This window comes from Cicer arietinum, chromosome 3 (genome assembly GCF_000331145.2).
Source record: "Cicer arietinum cultivar CDC Frontier isolate Library 1 chromosome 3, Cicar.CDCFrontier_v2.0, whole genome shotgun sequence".
NCBI lineage: Eukaryota > Viridiplantae > Streptophyta > Magnoliopsida > Fabales > Fabaceae > Cicer > Cicer arietinum.
Window position 1 is genome coordinate 59,209,827 of NC_021162.2, and position 20,082 is coordinate 59,229,908.

The following is a 20,082-nucleotide window of genomic DNA, read 5'->3' on the forward strand; positions in this document are numbered from 1 at the left end:
AACGGCGCAATACGAACGACAATACGACAGAGAAGTCAAACTTCGGAACCTGGCTGAAGCAACCGAACTCACAATTCAGTTGGTAGCTACTACTAGCTTGCCATGGCTACAACCACCGTGAAACCGCTTCTCTCACCGTCGCTATTACTTCTATTATTACAGTCACTACTTTCAATCGCTCTCGCTTACAAACCTGGCGACATCGTTCCCATGAGCCGCATGGGTCAATACCACTCCGTTCGTTCCCTTTCAATCGTTCTTTTCGCTATTCTCTATAATTCCCTTCCTTCTCATACGACACCGTTTCATCTCTTTTATTTGTTTTCAAATTGCAGTCGAGAACCGTGTGGCAGGACCTCATTGGCCGTCATTGCCCCATATTCGCAGTGAATCGTGAGGTGTGAATCTTCTAGTTTGGTAAAATTAGGGTTTCTTCTTCTTTTAACTAATTTAATTTATTTGTTCTGTATAATTAGTGTGATTTGTGATTACTTTTTTTTCTTATTGGAATTGGATTGTAGGTGTTGATCCCTATACCCAAGCCCACGGGTTACACTGGTGCTGATCCTTATAAAATGTCAGAAATTTTATTCTGTGTACTGTGTTTTGATACAATGTTTGGATTTGCTTGATTTATGAAAGACATTTTTGCCTTTTGATTAAGCAGAAAAGCAGTTTTAGTTCAAAATTCACTAGGCAAGAAGTAGTTTGAAGAAAAAGGTATAACATTTAGATCAGTTGTCAAATAGCAGCTATAGCGTTCTGGCGTAGCTGAATTCGTAAAGACCGCTATTGTTCTATAGCACTGTTACATAGCGGAATTTGAACTAGTCAATATTTTCCGCAATATAGGATTTAACACCATTGATTCAGATGCATCAATATGAGATGCTAATTTAGGATCCCGTCAACATGGACTAGGTCTAGGACTGTCTCTCTATAAATGAAGGTTTTGTTATTATAGTTATTAAGTTACTTATGAATGGTGTTAGACTGTTTGGCTTTCCGTTCTGACTATAATTAAGATGGAAAATTAGATAGAATCAAAATTAGATAAAATGTGTGTCAAATTAGAGCTTTGGAGTTTTAGCCCAACTCAACTAATATTTAATAGAGTGATTTGCTAGTAAGAGATGTTGATGTTCTTGTAATGTGCATTGGTGAGAGAAGTGTTGGTGAAAATGGAAAGCTTGTAGCAGGAAATTAGAAACGATGAAATGAATTTTTTTAGCTGTTGTACCAATTATGCAATATGGGAGAGATATGTTGTTTTCTGATTTTTATGGACTTCTTCGCCCCCTCTCTTAAATTGAAGAAGAAATTTTGGTTATGATTTTTATAACTACTAAAATTTATTTTCAGATCATTTCAAGTTGGAAGGGAGAAGTTTTATATCCCATGGCTTCTAGTCGTAAATCGGAAAAGTACAGAGGTTCCATTGATTGATATAGAACTGGTAATAATGTGTTTAAGATAGGTTATGTACATCAAATTGGGCAATTTAATCAGTTATTGTATCTGTTTATACAAATTCGTAGATGCGAATCACTAAAACAGAGACACTAGTAAATGAATTAATTGGAATTTTAATGTCATGCAGAAATATTCAGGAACTGATTTGCTTGGTGTTACAGCAAAAGTTGTGGATATGCCACATCACTGTACGTTGTTATTCTCTAATTCAATTTTATTAAAATGTAATTAAGTTCTTTATATGAGTTCTAACATGCTTCGGTTGAGTTTAGTACTTTTTCATAGCTTTGAAAACAAAAGTGTTATTCTTAGCTTTTGCATGTAACTGATGCGCCACTTACCCATGTTTATAAAAGTAGAGGAAAAAACAAAAGGATGGGCTTAACATTAGACTAAGAAAGACCTGTAAGGGTATTCAAGGGAGGATGTAGGGGATGAACTGAGTAGGGAAGGAGCATTGCAGGACCATAGGATGAATGGGAGGCCTTTGGCTGTATTATAAAAAAAAAAGGTGGCCTATGGCTGGAAAAAGGGTTCAGACAGTGTTTGATGTCAAATCTGTTTTCTTCTGTTCCTTTGTTTTCCTGCTATACATGCTTCCATGTTTCTTTTTATGGATTTATTTTCAGCAGAACTTCTATGGCGTATAACTGAGCTACATTATGTTTGAGCGAATTTTTGTTGACTTGAAATTTAGATTCTATATTCAATGACCTTTTGCCATTGTTCTCCTGATATGCATTGGATATGTCAAAATCTGTGCTTGTAAACTGTTGTGGATTTAACATCTTTTTTATTTAATGCTCTTTTTATTTGAAATTTATCAACTTTTTATGTTTTTAATCTTCATTTTCCCCTAAAAAGTATGTGTTTATTTAAGGTTTTTTCTTTTCCTTTTTTATGTATTCATTCTATTTACTACTATAATTTTTCGTAGCTTGTACCATTTCATTTGTCATTTGGCATATTCAAGTACCCATATGTGTATATTCTAGCTTCTCTATCTCTATTTCTCTATTATTCTACATGACAATATTTAAATATCAATACAGAAGACCTTTTTCTTTTCAAATCTGTCTAAAGTCATTGCATTCTTAATTATTGATTAATTTTGAGTTACATGTAGCCAGAGTGTTGATAAATATACTTGAAATATCGATAGTTTAAACTGATTCTGTGGAACTTATATCATATCCACTTTGTCTTTCATTATGAATGACTTCATTTGCCTCATATTAAGTGTCATTTTTGGAATATTTGCTTGTTTTGAACTATTTGTCATTTTAGAATATCAAGAAAGTATTATTTACTTTTCTCCAAAAATACCCTTGTTTATTTTTATCTGAACCAACTCTATATTAGTTTTTGTTCCTTATTATTCTACTAGTACTAGTTAACATCAATAAGGGTATTTTAGTCAAAGAAATTTTTTTGATCTGGGATACTAGCACACCTAATCATTTTTTAGAGGCGTGCATAACCTTGAACAACACATAATATGAGATACTGAGATGGAGGAATACAAATAAGTTGGTATGTTACACTTTGATAAATACTAGTATACCATTAATGATATGCATTTAAGAGATACATTCGGCAGTATTTACTTCAGTTATGCTACTACTATAACAGAGTTTTGGGATTTTATTGTGCTAAAACATTTGTTTTGGATTTACAGATGTTGAAGTACATCCAAAGATTGGTAAGGAATTTTGGGATGCTCAGCATTGGCCAAAGCATATACTTGCCCGATACACATGGTTGGTGTTATTTGATTTACAGCATTATATATATTTGGTTTATTTATTTTGAAATTAATTTATTGCTATGAAGCTTTTTGATCCATTTAACTGGCATTTGGTGGGTTTATAATGCTAGAACTCTTAATTGTTTTTGGAATGTTATTTTGCTAGTGTTATTCAACTGGGTTTTTATTAGAGTTGTGTTACACTAGTACATGACTGGAATGTTGCAACGGATCTGTAAATACAAGGTGTTAGGAACCTACGTATACCACCTATTTTAAAGGTATATTCTAGGAGGCAGGGTATATTCTAGGAGGAAATACCATTCATTCTTTCATGTAAACAGAATTGTAAAAACTGCCAAACAGTTGTAAGGGAGAATTACCTCGGCATAGAATTAATAACAGAATTTGTTCTCTGGACTCTGATTCTTTCTTCTCTTTTCTTTCTCTTTCCTTCCTTATTTCAGTCATAGAAGTTCTAGACCTAATACAAGGCAAGATTGGATTACGAGTGAAAATATTAGAGAGAAGGTTGGGGTAGCATTTATTGTGAAAAAGATGGTAGAGTCTCCTTAGATGCTTTGGGCATATGTGGAGAAGACTTATCACTACGGAGGGTAGAATATATGAAAGTTGTTTCAACAGTTAGATGTAAAGAGGGACCAAGGAAACCTATAATGAAAATCATTAAAAAAGATTTAGATTTCAATTGTTTGTAGACATGATTTATGACAGAACAAGAACACTATGGCGTTGTATTGTAAAGTGAGCAAATCAAGGGTTAAAATTATAATTACTTATGATTATTGATTGGTCATGCATGTGCAAAAATATCAACCATTAATTTGTTTATCAACAGTTGATATTACTCACTTTTTTCTCTAAAGTGAGTTGTTCACTTTAGAGGAGCCTTATCCCATGGAAAAAGGTTTTCAATATTGTTTTTGCTATTGTGGTGCACTGGTACATGAGTTCTAGTCAATTGTAGGATGAATACTAGTCAACATTATTATTATTTGCAAATATCAGTTAACATTTTGCAAAATTCAAAACAATGTCTTAAAAACCTTTTTTAAATGATTTTGCAAACCTGTTGCAAATTAAGGAGTAGTTTTTGTGGCAGTTACTTCGCTACACAGTCATCTATTTTGTTCTTTAGTTTTGTTTTGCAGTGTACAAACTTGGTGATAGCGTCATCCATTTATTTAAATGTAGTTCTTAAATGCCTTTAAATCTTCAACAACTCCTTTCTTGCAGACCTAAATAGCATTTTCCATTCCTTAAACTGGAGTTCTTTTTAAGCATCAGAGTGATCACAAAAATACTTTGGGTCAGTTGGTGATGGATGTAAAACTTTCTGTAGCTTTTGAACTTTGAATGATTCACTGCAGATCTTTAGCATTCTTAATTGAACTTTAAGTATTAGAGGTTGTAGAAAAATTTGCTGAGTATACATTCTGAAATATTTCAGGAATGATCACAAAAATACTTTGGGTCAGTTGGTGATGGATGTATAAACTCTGTTGCTTTTGAACTTTGAACGATTCACCACAGATATTTAGCATTCTTAATTGAAATTTAGTATTATAGCTTGTAGAAAAATTTGCTGAGTATACATCCTGAAATATTTCAGGAAGGAACATTCCGAGATAGATGTAACTTCAGGATTTTTTGTTCTCTTTGGTTCAGGTAAATAAATAACATTACTTCTATTGATATATTTATAAAGATGAGGTATCTTATTAGCTTTCATTTTGTTCATGCAATATTAACTTTGTAAAGGTTCTTTTAGCTGAGGATTGAAATTACTTGAAACATTCCATTTCAAAACAAGGGAGCTTGAGAATTTATGAATGAGCAAATTGCATTTTATCTAGAGAGATTTCATTATTGTTGCTACTGTTTATAATAATGTCCACTGGATATGTCCAGGGCTCTTGCTGTCTTTCATCCTCTCAATCTATGTATTGCAATCTTCACGTGACAAATTGGAAAGGTATTTTATTCTTTTTGTTCTAGGTTGTAGAAAACAATTTTTATGTTGTCCATTCACAACCATAATTTCTTGGTCTTGAATTCCCAGATTTGTAAGGGAAACGGTTGTAGAAAGCAGCATTCCTGTTGGAGAGATAGCAAAAGTTGAATGATGCATACCGAATTTCATTAATACAATCAGTACATTGTAATGTATTAATGAAATTAACGAGTTCAGTTGGAGGTGGAGAGTTGTTCTTGCACTCAGCTATTAACCAGTCATTTCTGTTCTTGATGGAGGTGAGTGCGAATTGGAGTAGATTAATTTTATCAAGGACAATAGCTGTGGAGTGAGTAGGAGAAAATGTTGACATTGAATATATCTCAATTCATATGAAAGGCTGGATTTGTAAAACGCTTAAAAGTCTATAAAAGAAAAAAAAATCAAAACATAGTATATTAGTTAAAGTTTAATCTCTTTCATTATTGAATTTGGCTCATCTTGACTATTAGAATTATGTTAGTATATATATAGTTTTTTGTTGTGGGTGTAGATAGAACCTTCAATCTCAATTAGGTGATTGTAAAGTTCCTCAAATAAATTCCCTATTTTTACCTTTCAATTTTCACACACCCATTTAGGAAGGCATGGTATAAGCTCCATAGTTATATGCATCTTCGACTTGACAATTAACACCTTTGGACCATATGCGTCACAAAATATGTTCAAACATTTTATATTAACATGCATTAGAGAACTAAAAGATTATCTAAATAAAAGTAAACCATTAGCAAATAAGAAATGAGATAATCGAGCCATTGACTTCTTAAATGAATAGGACGTCAGTTCCTCGTCTCCCCCTCTTTGTAATTGAGATGAGCTAACCTCTCGAGACATAAGACAAACATATATGGCGGTTGAAGATCACCTTGTCTCAAATCCTTATAAGGACTAAATAAATCAACCTTGGTACATGTTATGTACTGCCCAAGCTCAATCCGACTCTTTACGTCCATCCAACCCCTTATACCGAAAGCAATCAGCTAGGGTTCTTGGCTGCGAGGATCACATCCAGCAGCATTCAATGCACCTGTTCCATCGGCGTTGTAAGTTGTTCCTATATAAATAGTGTCTCGTGCATAGAGATGAGAATATGCTAGATCGTCCGTCAGGGGTCTATGGTCTGACCTGACCTATTTAATAAAAAAGCTAGGCTCAAACTATTTTTAAAGCCTATTTATTTAAATAGGTCAGACTCAGACTTATAAAAAAGTCTATTAGGGTTGACAGACCGGCCTATATATTTTATTATTTATTAATATTATATTAATAATATTATTTCCTATTTTAAATTCAATCAATTAGGCAATCACTCAGTGATCATTCCATATTCAGTAGTTGTTCCATATTCGGTAGCGATTCCATATTTGGTAGTCATTCCATATTCGTTCAATTAGTCAATCAGTAGTCGTTTCCTATTTGTTTAAGAGGTAATAATGAATGTGTTTGTTTCAGGAAAAAAAATCTATTATTTGACACAAAAATTTATTTTTTAGGGTTTAAAGGATATTTGTTTCATATTTTTTTTAAAATTATTTTAAATAGGCTTCCAGACCAGACTTTTAAAAAGGCCAGGCCGAAAAAAAAGCCTATGATAGGTCGTAGGCCAGACTTAGACCTAAAAAATAAATCGTATGCCAAACTCAGACCTTTCAAAGCCTGGTCTGGCCTGACCTATTCCCACCCCTACTCGTGCATTAGTAAAGGTATACCATTCTTATCCTTGTACCTCTTACTCTCCTCAAACTGTCACTTAATTGAGAATTAGAGTGTTTGTAGATATCCCCAATAAATTCAAAGTTTCTTATTAGGTCAACGGAGTCAGCCATCCTCCTCGGTCCAGTTTGGATCAGTACCATTAAATAAGGACTCTTTGTAGTGGTTGGAAGTTTCTGGGTTTTAGTTTTGGAAGTTAATTTTAAAACCAAAACTTGTTCGGATAAAATGGGGCTGAGTTGCATTTTTACTTAATTTCAAAATAGTTTTTTTCTTAAAAGTCAAAACAAAAAAATAAATAATTTTACAATTTTTATTTATTTTAAAATTAACATGTGATAATATATAGACATAAGTATCACTCTAATAACCATCAACCCCACCTCCGACCACCACTACCATTATCGACCAACACTATTGACCGCCCACCACCAACCACCCACCTTTAACAATTGGCACCATCGTCTTTGACCACCACCATCACCACCCACCATCAATGACCACCTCCATCATCACCACCCACCTTTGGGCCCTATTAACACCACCGTCCATCCATCTCCAATCACCTCTACCACCCCCAACCACCTATCTCTAACCACCACTATCACTACCGACTACTCAGCTCCAACCACCATCTCTCACCACCAACACCAATATTATTGATTACTATAATCACTGTCGATCACACTCCAACTACCAACTGTCTCTTTTGACCTTTGCAATTGTCTTCGACAATTGATCATTACTACGATAGTCATGTTTCACATCTACCACTTTCAACCACAATTAGAAAAATTATTATAATTTGTACTATTTGAATTATTTTAAAATTTAATATGTTTAATTGCTTTTTTGGTACCTGTATTTTTACCAATTCACGGAATTGACTCATCTATTTTAACATTAGATAGTTTTGGTCTTCACTCAAAATTTTGAATTAAAAAATGATAATGTGACATATTTTAAATGATGTGGCGTATAATCTCATAGTTTAAAACTATGTATATGCATTAATTAAATTACAAAAATGAATAATTTTTGAACTTGAAAATAAAGTTTCTAGATGAGTTTATTGTAATTTTATGAATGTTAATCATTCAATATTATCATATCATATGTCATGTCATTTAAAATATGTCAAATCGTTTTTTTTTTAGTTAAAAAATCAGATTGAAGACAAAAATTGTCGATTTTTAAATTAAGAGGATCAATATCATAAATTGGTGAAAATATGTGGACTAAAATTTCAATTAAATTTATTTATTTATTTATTTAATTATTTTTGTGTATTTATTTTTTTTATATTTGATAAATTCATAATAAGACATGATAAAAGAGAATGATTCAATTCAAATAAAATAAAAATAAAAATTTAATTATTAAAATTAAGAAGTAAGAACTAATAACTAAAATTGAAAACTAAAACTGAAATTTATTTTAATTTTTAAAAAATTTATATCAGAAAACTAAAAACCGCCCAAACGAGATATACAATAATCACATTGGATGTTGAAATGCAAGCTGAGATTAATCGAATAAGATTGTTGTCTCGGCCAATCCTCCAACATATCTAAAAGGAAGCAACAATGGACACGGTCATAGGCTTTCTTTAGGTCCACTTGAATTACTACATAACCTTGCTTACCCTTTCTCAACCTCATAGAATGATAGATTTTCTAGGAAATCACTATAATATATGTACTATGTCGACCCATAACAAAACTACCTTGGTTATGGAAAATCAGTTGGGGCATCACAATAATGTCTATAGCTATTTTATAGATTTGCATTACAAAGTTTAATTGAACGAAATAGAGTCATATTCACATGATTATCAACCTTAGGAATGATAATCAACAAAGTTTATTTTATATGCATGATATTCGAGTGATCATCAAATCATTTATGAATTTACTTACAATTAATTTATCCATATTGTCGCAGTTGGCTTGAAAAATATTAAATGAAAATGATTTGATTAAGGATTTTGAGTATATTTGTTTCAGATTTTTTTATAGAAAATTTTTTTTATTTATTTTTTCAAATAAAAAATTATTTGTAGAGTTTAAATGGTATTTGTTTCAAAAAAATTTAAATTTATTTATAAAAAAACATTTTTTGTCTAAAAATAAAAAACTAAAAATAGTAGTTTTTCACAGTTGTCTTTTGAGCTAGATGAGAGAGAACGATAATAGATAAAATGAAGCGATTACCCTACTTTTTTTTAAAATCGAATTACATTTTTGTGTTTATTTATTGTTTTTTTATGAGTCTTTAATACATTGATCAACTTTAAAACGTATTTACAAAATGGATTAGATTAATAAATTTAGAAATGCAATTCCCATGACAAGAATAGAATCAAACATTATTTTATGGTATTTATATAAGATTTTTTTTGTTTATTCTTAAACAATCTTCGAAAAGACTTAGTTGATCAATCATTTATGTTTCGTCTTTCTTTTTGAGAGATATATGGATCAATTCCAATTCTTTTTCTATTGATTCTTGTGCGAGTATGTATGGATATAATTTATATAAAATTTATATTTTCAATTTTTTTAATCATTAAAATTGCACTTTTTTTATTAGGGGTCAATTTTTAAGATTAAAATAGGGTCTTCAAAATCTATTACTTGCATATGTTGTAATGATTTTTATTTAGAATGATTAAAAAATTATAAAATGGATGGCCTAAATTCATTGATTTTCTTATAAAAAGAAAAAGTAGAAAAACATGAGATAATAAAGAGTGAAAGACATAATAGATGGAAATTATAAGGAGATAAAGATGCATAAGAGAATAAAGATATGTATATTTAAAAAATTATATATTTAAAATTATTTTTATAATAATAAACAAACAAAAATTAAAATATTACTTTTAATAAAATCTTTAAAAATTAATATCTAAATTATTTAAAACAAAAATTATTATTTAAATTGAAACAAACACAACTAATATAATACAATAAAAATGATATTTAACACGAGGCAAAAATGAGAGGCGAGACATGATGATATATGTCCGTACACACAATTGATATATATCCGAATCCTTCTCAACCAAATATCTGACCCTGCCGCGTCCGCCAAAAAACCTTTCTCCTTTCTTTTTCCAATCTTCTCCACGTGTCATCTTTTCATTCGCTTCCTCTTTTCCTTTTTCTTTCTCTTTTTTTCTCTCACGCACATTACCATTATTAGTCCACACACACGTACACACACCAATATCTTCTTCTTCATCCAAATTATTCTTCACATTTTCATCTACACACTCAATCACAAAAATATTCAAAATTCACTTCATGTCATGTTTGTTTCAAAGGCATCAACCTATGAAGAACATGTCTAACTGTATGTTTTTTTCTTACTTTTTTTTTTTGTTTCAATTTTCTACACTTTTTTCCCTCTCCCAATATTTTTAGGAAATATATTTATTTTTATATATATTTTATTAATTTAATCGTGTCTATTATTATGTTGCTTTTTTTTTTCTTTTTCTTTTTTTGGGTTTGTTTTTTCTTACCTTGCTTTTCTTTTTCTTCTTTTTTTTTTTTGTTTCTTTAGATGAACTTCACCGAAAGGTCTTGTGCTTCTAACTGAAGACTTTGAAACTAAGGGCATGCTAGCTACTTTTGGGGGTAATAGAAAGAAGAAATTAATCATGGATTATTTTAATATTTATCTATGATGTAACAAAGTTTGTGTTTTTAATTTTTTATTATTGTTTTTGGTTGGTAAAGTTTGAACTTTGAACAAGTTATGGCTCTAAGATGCTTTTGGGGTTTGATTTTGTAGAAAAGAGGATTAAGGGCAAGTTGATTTTTGTTATGTTGTTGGGGGTAAAAATTTGTACTTTTTTGTTGTTGCTGTTGAAATGAGAAATTGGGGTATAGTTTAAGGTATCAGCATGAGCTTCAGAGAAAGGAAGATAGAAGGAGAAGAGAGGGAATGTGAAAAATCAGTGAGGACAAATGGGTCTTTAACAACCACCACACACTTTACCATTGATGACAATCTTCTTGTTGACCCCAAATTGCTCTTTATTGGCTCGAAAATCGGTGAAGGAGCTCATGGAAAAGTTTATCAAGGAAGGTCAGTGGCATAGCCTGATTGATTGTATTTCATTTCATAGTTTTCATTATGATGTAAATTTTTGCTACATTAGTTTGAGGATTCATTCTTTTTTGTTGTTTCTGTTATGGATTAATGCTAAATAAGAAGTCCATGTTTGCTATGGTTGGTATTTTCAGCTAAAAATTGCTCCTGTTTTATTGTTGACTGTGAGTAATTATTAGTTCAAGAAGTGAATAACTAAATGTCACAAATTTATACTAATCGAGTCGGGGTTTTTGTCAATTTTGTTTTCTACTATATGCTGTTGATTTTACTTATGAACAACTGACTTAATAATTCTCCAGATATGTAGATCAAATTGTTGCTATCAAAGTTCTTCACCGTGGAAGTACGTCGGAAGAAAGAGCTTCCCTTGAAAATCGTTTTGCTCGGGAAGTTAATATGATGTCTCGTGTTCATCATAACAATCTTGTAAAGGTAAATGCCATTAAACCAATTATCTTTAATGTTTTTATGTAGTTATGTTTTACCAAAGTCTATGTTTCTATGTGAAGTATGTTTGGTTTCATCTGATAGAAGATAATGATCTCGCTGACTAAATTGATGTTTATTTTCTTCGGATTATTCTTTTGCAGTTTATTGGAGCGTGTAAGGATCCTCTAATGGTGATAGTTACAGAGCTTTTGCCAGGGATGTCACTGCGAAAGTATTTGATGAGTATCCGTCCTAAACCATTAGACCTTCATCTGGCCATAAACTTTGCGCTTGATATTGCTCGAGCCATGGATTGGCTGCACGCTAACGGAATCATACATAGAGATTTGAAACCTGGTATTACTATTATGTATATACGCTTTTGAAAATTGTATGTAGACGTTTCATTATGGATTAGAACATTGCTGATAAAGTATGGACTTCCTATCAGTTGCTCTCTATTACAGAAAATGAAAGTAACTTTTGGCATTAATGGCAGAATGTTAAATCAAGGTATATACTGATGAGCTCTAAACTTAATAAGTGTTGTTTTTGAAACTGTCACAATGCAGACAATCTTTTGCTTACAGCAAATCAGGAGTCCGTAAAACTTGCAGATTTCGGTCTTGCAAGAGAAGAATCAGTGACTGAGATGATGACTGCCGAAACAGGAACTTACCGATGGATGGCACCAGAGGTATGCCGTCTTTTTTGGAGCGTGATTTTATTGTTTTACCGACAACTATCCAAAAAAGTGCACCAGTGAGTCAGTGTGTTTTATCGACTGAATAGAGCTTTGTTTTTACAGTTGTACAGTACCGTAACATTGCGCCAGGGAGAGAAAAAGCACTATAACAACAAGGTTGATGTGTATAGCTTTGGGATTGTTTTGTGGGAGCTACTAACAAATCGCATGCCTTTTGAAGGAATGTCTAATTTACAAGCCGCTTATGCTGCTGCCTTCAAGGTATTCAATCCGAAATTACCAAGTGTTTGTTTATTCATCAATCAGCCTGTTTACTTTCCATGCTTCCGGTTTTCATTGTCACTTGAAGTAATAAACGTAAGAGAATATAGATCAAATATGTCTCTCACCAGCTTCTTTTACAATTTTGTTTAAAACAGATCTAAGGTTTATTAGAAATTTTGAAAATGATGTAACATTGTTACTAGAAATGCATTCTTCCATCTTTTCTCTATCATAATTGTTTATGAGTCTTCCATCTCCTTGTTAGTGATTTAAAATGAAAACCGAAAATGCTTTTAGAAAGTGATCTTGTCCTTAGATTGCGCACTTTCAGAGCTAGTTTTTGGGAGTTATTGCATTGTTGCTATTTGCTAATCATGAAATGGTTTGCGTTTGTGATTGCAGCAAGAGAGGCCGAGAATTCCAGATGACATATCCCCCGATCTTGCTTTCGTCATACAATCATGCTGGGTTGAAGATCCTAACTTGAGACCAAGCTTTAGTCAAATCATCCGGATGCTCAATGCATTTCTCTTCACACTCTCGCCACAAAGTAGTAATGGTACCATTACCGAGTTTTCTGCCCGGAACAAAGGAAAGTTTGCTTTTCTTCGCCAATTGTTTTCTTTGAAAAGGTTAAAAAACTAACAGTAAGTGCTAAACCTTATTACCATTCCCTTTTGTTGTAGATGACAAGAGTTGCCATGTTACAGTATATAAATTTTAGTGCATTCAGGAGTAACCAACCTCTAAGGTGACAATTAAAAGAATAGAATGTTGTTTATAGACTTTTTTTAGAGAGCAAAGAAAAAAAAAGGATTGTTTACATTATCTAATTGATCTTGTTGTAAAGGAACACATTGGTTTAGACATTCCCTGTGTTAAGAAACTATTTTTTAGTGTCGAGTAATTTGTTGTAAAGTTGCTGTATGCAAAGGGTATTGAAAGTTTTCAAAAGTTAAAAAACGATGGCGATGTATATTATGCTACTGCTGCGTAGGGACAGCACAAGCAAAACAATATAATATAGTAACTCAGTTGCAATCAATATTTTGATGTGTTATTTGGTAGTTTTGATCTGTTGGTTGTTCTAAATTGGCATATTGATATAGTTTAGGCAAATTGATTGGTATTTGATTTTTGAATGGTATGGCACTTGCTAAAAAGAAGATATTGATTGATGCATTATTGAGCAAGAAATATTTAAGACCTTTTTGTCTTGTATTTATTTGGCTGAAGTGCATTTTTTGTCTGTATAGTTTTTTTAGTAATGGATGTTTTTCATCCTCACGGTTTCAATTGCTTGTTTCCATATTTTTCAATGGAGTTAAAAGGTTCTGTCTTAGAGTGATTTTTCTAATCATACATTTTTAATAATGTGCTAATATATTAATGAGTAACAAACAATAGGAATTTTTTTACAGTTTCATATTACAAACATGTCAAACTAACTAATCCTTGGAATGTTTATTCTAATTCTAATTTTGAATCAATTTTCGCAAAACTAATCTTCATGTGTTGAATTTGATTATTTTCACAATGAGAAAGAAATATAATTTAAAAAAATAGTATATATATTTTTTTGTTCAATTGAAAGAAAAGAAAAAAGAACACAACCAGAAGCAATGTAATACTATGCATTTCCTTTACTTTTTTTGTGGCTTCTAATTATCCACGTTTACTTTCAGACCAAAAAACAAATAAAAAATCATTCATGCCAAGCTTGTAAAAAAAATGAACACTATATATATAATATATGCATCTTTTGGAAGATAGTGCGAACTCTATAAAGCTATGATTCGTGTTGATACTTTATTTTTATTCCGTGAACAATTTACCTTCTTTATATAGTGGTGCTTATATTTATCTCCTCTTTAATTGCCTAAACCTTTTATTTTATTTTTTTTGCAAATGGTGCTACTCCAAATTTATATCCACTACTTTCAATTCTAATATAATATCCTGCCCTGTGTCTAGTTGGCCACTTGTGCATCATAACATTTTCACATCACATTTACAATATAGAACATACTTTATTCTTGATTATTTGTTGTCCTATATTTAGTCTCATAAGATAAGATACAAGTATAACATCTATTTATTTCCATCAAGCATGGTGATGGCGGTACCTTTTTATTGTAGATTACCTTCAAAGTACTTCTCCATTTTCATGGTCAACACTGCCCAATTCAGGTATAAGAGGTTAATAATTTTTTTATATTGTTTGTGGACAGAGCTTGTAGTCATATAGACGGTTTGATCAAAATCAAATGATTCAAATCTGCAACAATGAAAAGAAATATAAATATAACATCTATTTATAAATCTTGTGACACAATAAGGACATTTCTAAAATAGTAAAAAGAAACACCTAACGAATCATATTGACCACCAATATATTCGGTTTAGCGACTTTTCATGAAACAAAAGAGAAAAACAGAACACATACAAAACCATTCAGAACTTCCAAAAGATTAAATCAATTCGATTCCAAACAAGTTTTGCAATTGACTAGTCATCAATAGATAATAATTTAATTAACTTTTGAAATATAAGATGGCTAGAACCAATGTGGTGAAATTCAATTGGTTAGCATTGATGATATGCATAGCATTGGGTGCACCAATTCTATCAATGGCTGCATTGACATGTTGTCAGGTGAAACCTACTTTGGAGGCATGCAAATGTTTTGCAAGAAATGGTGGAGACAGTGTTCCACAGGATTGTTGTTATGAAGCTATGAACCTTAAAAACAATATCATCAGTAGTGGCAAGGATACCATTGCAGCTTGCCATTGCATTCAAGAAGCTGCTAGCAAAATCCCTGATATCAATGCTACTGCTTTTTCAATCATTCCCCAATCTTGTGGAATTCGCTTGCCCTTCAATTTTAGACTTGGCATGAATTGTGACAGGTACATCCATCTAATCTAACCCACACATAATTCTTACATCATTAATTGTTGAATTCGTTAGTAATGATTAAATTACCATGATTTTAACACGAGTTTTGATACGATAAAAACTAGTCAACGTTAAATAAGTCAGTTGATAGCGGATAAGTTTAATGCTGATAAGAGTGAAGAAACTAGTTGACGAAATTTAAAATTTTTAATAAAATTAATTGTTGAATTAGCTAATGAATATAAAATGATATAAGACAAGCGATTAAATTTGCAATGGCGAGCCTCCTTTGTGTCTAATGGTGGCAATTGAAAAAAATTTGGAATTTTTTTTCAATGTGACATGAAACCTATCTTACTAAAAGAAGACAATCAATCGAAACTGTCTATTAATTTATCTCTAAATAAGTGGACATACACTATAACTTAATAAATATGTAACTATTAATTTACTAATATTTATTTTTAAAAAAATTAGAAAACTCTACTTTATTAAATTCATTATAAGCTAATCAAATTTGGGAAATAGATTTCCTGGAGTCACTAGTTGACTGCAAGAGGATCTCAGCCATCAAATTTTGATCAGTAATTTATAATACATTTGATTTACTTGGTGAACTTTAAATAATAATTGTTTGAGTTCAATCAAAGAGTCTACAATGCACCGACGGTATGATGCACCATTGACCAACTACAGTGAATCATAAGAGTTATCCGAGAGAGAAATAGTCACATAGCTAAGGTTTAAAAATATACTTTCACTTATATTTTTTCTAATTTAGTTTTTGTGTTATTATATATATGTGTGCGAAGATGCATAAATTTTCAAATATAAATGAAGACCAAAGATTGTTAATCTTAAAGTCACTTGTTGATCGATTTTTAATTGTGTTGCAGCTTGTAAATGAGAGCAACTTGATCGCTTCAATGTATGATGCTCCGGTGCATACAAACAAATTTATTATTATTATTATGATTATTATTATTATTATTGTTATTATTTTATTATTTAAATAAATTAAAAAGGGTATGCTATGCTTCATGGTGAAGACTTTGGTTTTGAATGTATGTTGTACCCATTATTGTATCATGTGTTCATCAATGTAATAGCTAATTGGGTTTGGCCAGTTTCTTCCAAAAGGATTTGTCAGATCCTAATTTTATAATTCCTATACTGCGTTTGAAGTTCCAGATGTTTAATTAGCAATTATATATATAGTCCTTTTTTTCACCTATTATTTAAAATCCCTTGAGATTGAATGCATGAGAATAAGAGACATATATATCCATACAACCAGTGAAAATAGACGACACCAATCTATATAACTCTATGACTTAGCCTAGGATATATTCAGCTTACACTAGACTTTTTAAAATTAAAAGATCATAAAATCCTATTTAATTAAAAATATCATGTTACTGACCACTAAATAGATTTATCGATCTACTTCTACTTTATGCATAAACATTTTTAGTATTACTATTTTATTAAGTTTTATATTTTGTATTAAATTATAAATTTATTAACATTTTCTATAATTTAAATATATTAATCCATATTAATTTTTGATGTATTTAAAGGTAATATCATAGAGTTAAATAAGTTTTTAATCTTTAAAAATATTTAAAATTTTGATCGTAAAATCTAGTTCAATTGAAAAATATCGATATTATTATGTTGAACATCATGTTTCACATTCAAATTCATAATTTTGGTTAATTTTTATCTCCAAATACATTCATTTTCTTCTTTCGTTTTCCTCAAAATTCATATGTTTCAAACATTAAAAAGCTCCAAATTCGTATTTATAAAAAAACTCAGTCTTATTAACTAATTAATTTGCATTTATCTTTTTTTTCTTCTTCTCGATTTAGTTTTTTATTTAATTTTAAATAATAATTTGATCATTTATATTTTAAAATATCAACAATGTTATCATTTTATTTATTTATAAAAACTTATAAAATTCATCAAATTCTTCAAACAAAACCCATCAAATTCAATACCAATTTCAAGAAAATTTATATATTCATAAAATGCATAACTCAAATTTTCATCTCCAACAACATCAAATTCATCAAATAAATAATGAAAATATGAGTTTATTTGAAGATTTGAGTTATGAATTTGATGAAATTTGCATTATATTGAAGATGATAATTAATTTTATGAGTTTTGTTTGAAAATTTTAATGAGTTTTTGTAATAAAAAAAAGATAACATTGTTGACATTTTAAGACATAAATGATCAAATTGTTACTTAAAATTAAATAAAAGACTAAATAAATAAAAAAGATAAATGACTAAAGTGTTACCTGAAATTGATGATGAAGATAAATGACTAAAATGATTTTTGTATTTTTTTTTAAAAAAGAATTTAAAAATAAAACTACAAACGAAAATTTGGTTTAAATAGTTTATCTTAAAATATAATTTTAAGTATTTCATTTATTTTTTTCAATTTTTTTAGATAATAAAATTTTAAATTAAAAAATAACTAAATAAAAAGTTATTTTGAGAAGTTCTTCATAAAAATCATTTTAAAAATATATATTTTCTAAAAAAATGTAATTTTTATCACGTTAAATTATCTAATAATTAATATTTAAGTTATTGAATGTTAAAATTACTTTTTTTTATTTGTACAAATGAATCTCAATAACATATACTATTTTTGATTAAATTTTCATAAAAATTATTTTTAAAAATATAAAATCAAAATAACTTTTTTTAAATCTTAAACAAACAGACTCTGTATGATTTAAAATGACTTAATCCTTCCAAAGTGGTTATCAACATATCTCGTCAATTAGGCATTTACACTATGTTTGATTTTTAAAAGAAAAGTAAAAGAAATAAAGTAAAGGGTAATTGGTTGTGAAGAGAAATTGTGAATAGAAAAGTAAAAGTGTAATTGGTTGCGAAGAGAAATTGTGAATAATATAAATAGATAAGAGAGACTAAGAGAAGAGAGAAAGATGTGAGAAATAAAGAAATTTGATGTATTGTTTAGTATAATCGAAATGGAAGAGAAATTGAGAAGAAATAAATATTGACTATTTTCTAAAAATACAAAAAGTATCCTTAAAAATAATATTTAATTAAAAAAAGAAAAATATAAATGAAAAATTAATAACAAAAGTGTATTTATCATTTCTTTTTTCTCTACTTAATTGTAAAAAGTGATGGAATCCACTTATTTTTTCTCTCTCTTCTCTATACCTCTTCGAAATAAATCAAAGTCTGCACTTTCTTCCTCCTATCTCTCACCACACTCTATCTTCCATGTTTCTCCTAAACCAAGCCAATCACACCCTAAAAAGAAAGAAAGTGAGGGAAGAAAAGAAAAAAAAAAAAAGTAGAAAAAGACATAATTGTTGAGTGATTTGGTATGAGAGAAAGTAAAAGAAAAGAGTAAGAGAAAAGAAAAAATCATATTTACAAAATGACAAAAATATCCATATAAAAAACTATGATTCAACTAAAAGAAAAAAATATGAAAAATAAAAATAACTTTGACAAAATAGGATAGTATTGTAATTTTAATTGTCTTTCCTCGTTTTTCAATGTTTTCTTTTCAATTTAGAGAGAATGTTTTTCAAAGTACAGTCCACTAATATTAATTTTTTAAGTATGACTTTTGTTTCTGTAAATATAATTTTTTTTTAATTCTCGTAAATTTTTTTGGTTTACATTTCCTGTATTATCAAAAAAAAAAAATTTTGATCTTTGACGTTAAATGGACGTTACAAAAAACGGTAATTAACAAAGAGAAACAGTTTTTGATCTCTGTAACGTCCACTTAAAATTAAGAATAAAAAATATATTTTTTTTAATATTACAGAAATATAAAATAAATTACGACAACTAAAATAAAAAATATTATATTTACAACAATAATATATATATATATATATATATATATATATATATATTCTCATCCCTGCTGGTGAACTACAAACCAAAGGATAAAAAGGATTTTTAGTAATGTATTTTATTTCCTTTCCTTACTTTTAACAATCCCCTATTCCAAACATAGTGTTAATGTGTGAATTCCATCTATAAATGTCTATCCATTCAATATGTATAGAGTACTATCATTGTAATAAAGAGGATGTTATTAACAAGTGGCTTAAGACATATGTTAAAGAAATAAATTAGAAAGTTTGAATTGAGTATCACTTTTAAGAAAAAATTTAAACTCTAAAATAATTAAACACGTAATTTTTTTAATTTTTTAACATGTGACCTTAAGGTTTTTATTAGCATTTGTCTTTTGAAAAAAAAGATAAACAAAACTTTACTAGATATAGTTTTTTAACTTAATTTAAAATTCAATTTGTCTTTTATCTTTTTTCATGTCAAATTAATTTTATATATTTAATATGTTTAAATATTAAACCAAATTTAATTCTTAATTTCCCTTAACAAAAACTTCAATTCTTAATTAATTTATTTTTGTTATGAATTAGTGTTCTTGACCATTAAATGATATATTATACAAAAATATTTCACCACTCAAAACCACTAGATAAAAATTAAAAAAGTTCACTTATATTTTGGTCAATAAGATATTATAACGGTCATTGTTATTATTTAGATTTTTTTTAATTGATTTAAATATATAATTTACTTCTTTAAATTATCAAGTAAAATATTGATCACACAACTGTATTTTCTCGGGTTT

General features: G+C 29.5%; 3 protein-coding genes across 5 annotated transcripts; all 3 read left to right on the top strand.

Annotated features, from left to right (window-relative positions):
• LOC101494440 (uncharacterized) lies at window positions 1-5,685 on the top strand. Its single transcript, XM_004492493.4, has 9 exons — window positions 1-237; window positions 336-398; window positions 522-577; window positions 1,363-1,456; window positions 1,601-1,661; window positions 3,152-3,233; window positions 4,854-4,909; window positions 5,153-5,216; window positions 5,304-5,685. Exons 1-9 carry the CDS (start codon window positions 103-105, stop codon window positions 5,365-5,367), a joined length of 675 nt encoding a protein of 224 aa, XP_004492550.1. The 5' UTR covers window positions 1-102; the 3' UTR covers window positions 5,368-5,685.
• Window positions 5,686-10,132: 4,447 nt separating this feature from the next.
• On the top strand, window positions 10,133-15,267 carry LOC101495519 (serine/threonine-protein kinase STY13). Of its 3 annotated transcripts, XR_012162402.1 has the most exons (9): window positions 10,145-10,328; window positions 10,542-11,069; window positions 11,396-11,528; window positions 11,687-11,882; window positions 12,098-12,222; window positions 12,334-12,492; window positions 12,898-13,142; window positions 14,635-14,685; window positions 15,151-15,267. XR_012162402.1 is itself a non-coding variant. In XM_012713626.3 (7 exons), the coding sequence occupies exons 2-7, from the start codon at window positions 10,985-10,987 to the stop codon at window positions 13,138-13,140; spliced, it is 933 nt and encodes a 310-aa protein (XP_012569080.1). In that variant the 5' UTR covers window positions 10,133-10,328; window positions 10,542-10,984; the 3' UTR covers window positions 13,141-13,540. The 3 variants fall into 3 exon arrangements, 2 of the variants coding, with proteins under 2 accessions (XP_012569080.1, XP_004492629.1); XM_012713626.3 differs by lacking the exons at window positions 14,635-14,685; window positions 15,151-15,267 and having other exon boundaries at window positions 10,133-10,328; window positions 11,404-11,528; window positions 12,898-13,540; XM_004492572.3 differs by lacking the exons at window positions 14,635-14,685; window positions 15,151-15,267 and having other exon boundaries at window positions 10,146-10,328; window positions 12,898-13,540.
• Window positions 14,694-16,630, top strand: LOC101494754 (non-specific lipid-transfer protein 1-like). The gene is made up of 2 exons (XM_004492494.4): window positions 14,694-15,407; window positions 16,293-16,630. The coding sequence occupies exons 1-2, from the start codon at window positions 15,049-15,051 to the stop codon at window positions 16,297-16,299; spliced, it is 366 nt and encodes a 121-aa protein (XP_004492551.1). The 5' UTR covers window positions 14,694-15,048; the 3' UTR covers window positions 16,300-16,630.
• Window positions 16,631-20,082: the final 3,452 nt, after the last annotated feature.

What these genes read in the sequence shown, in the direction of transcription:
- LOC101494440 (XM_004492493.4), top strand. Translation starts at nt 103, where the DNA reads ATGGCTACAACCACCGTGAAACCGCTTCTCTCACCGTCGCTATTACTT. An exon ending in TATTCGCAGTGAATCGTGAG is followed by an intron (nt 399 to 521) that starts GTGTGAATCTTC and finishes ATTGGATTGTAG; the next exon opens with GTGTTGATCCCTATACCCAA. An exon ending in GGTGCTGATCCTTATAAAAT is followed by an intron (nt 578 to 1,362) that starts GTCAGAAATTTT and finishes ATTTATTTTCAG; the next exon opens with ATCATTTCAAGTTGGAAGGG.
- LOC101494754 (XM_004492494.4), top strand. Translation starts at nt 15,049, where the DNA reads ATGGCTAGAACCAATGTGGTGAAATTCAATTGGTTAGCATTGATGATA.
- LOC101495519 (XM_004492572.3), top strand. Translation starts at nt 10,885, where the DNA reads ATGAGCTTCAGAGAAAGGAAGATAGAAGGAGAAGAGAGGGAATGTGAA. An exon ending in ACATAGAGATTTGAAACCTG is followed by an intron (nt 11,883 to 12,097) that starts GTATTACTATTA and finishes GTCACAATGCAG; the next exon opens with ACAATCTTTTGCTTACAGCA. An exon ending in ACCGATGGATGGCACCAGAG is followed by an intron (nt 12,223 to 12,333) that starts GTATGCCGTCTT and finishes TTGTTTTTACAG; the next exon opens with TTGTACAGTACCGTAACATT.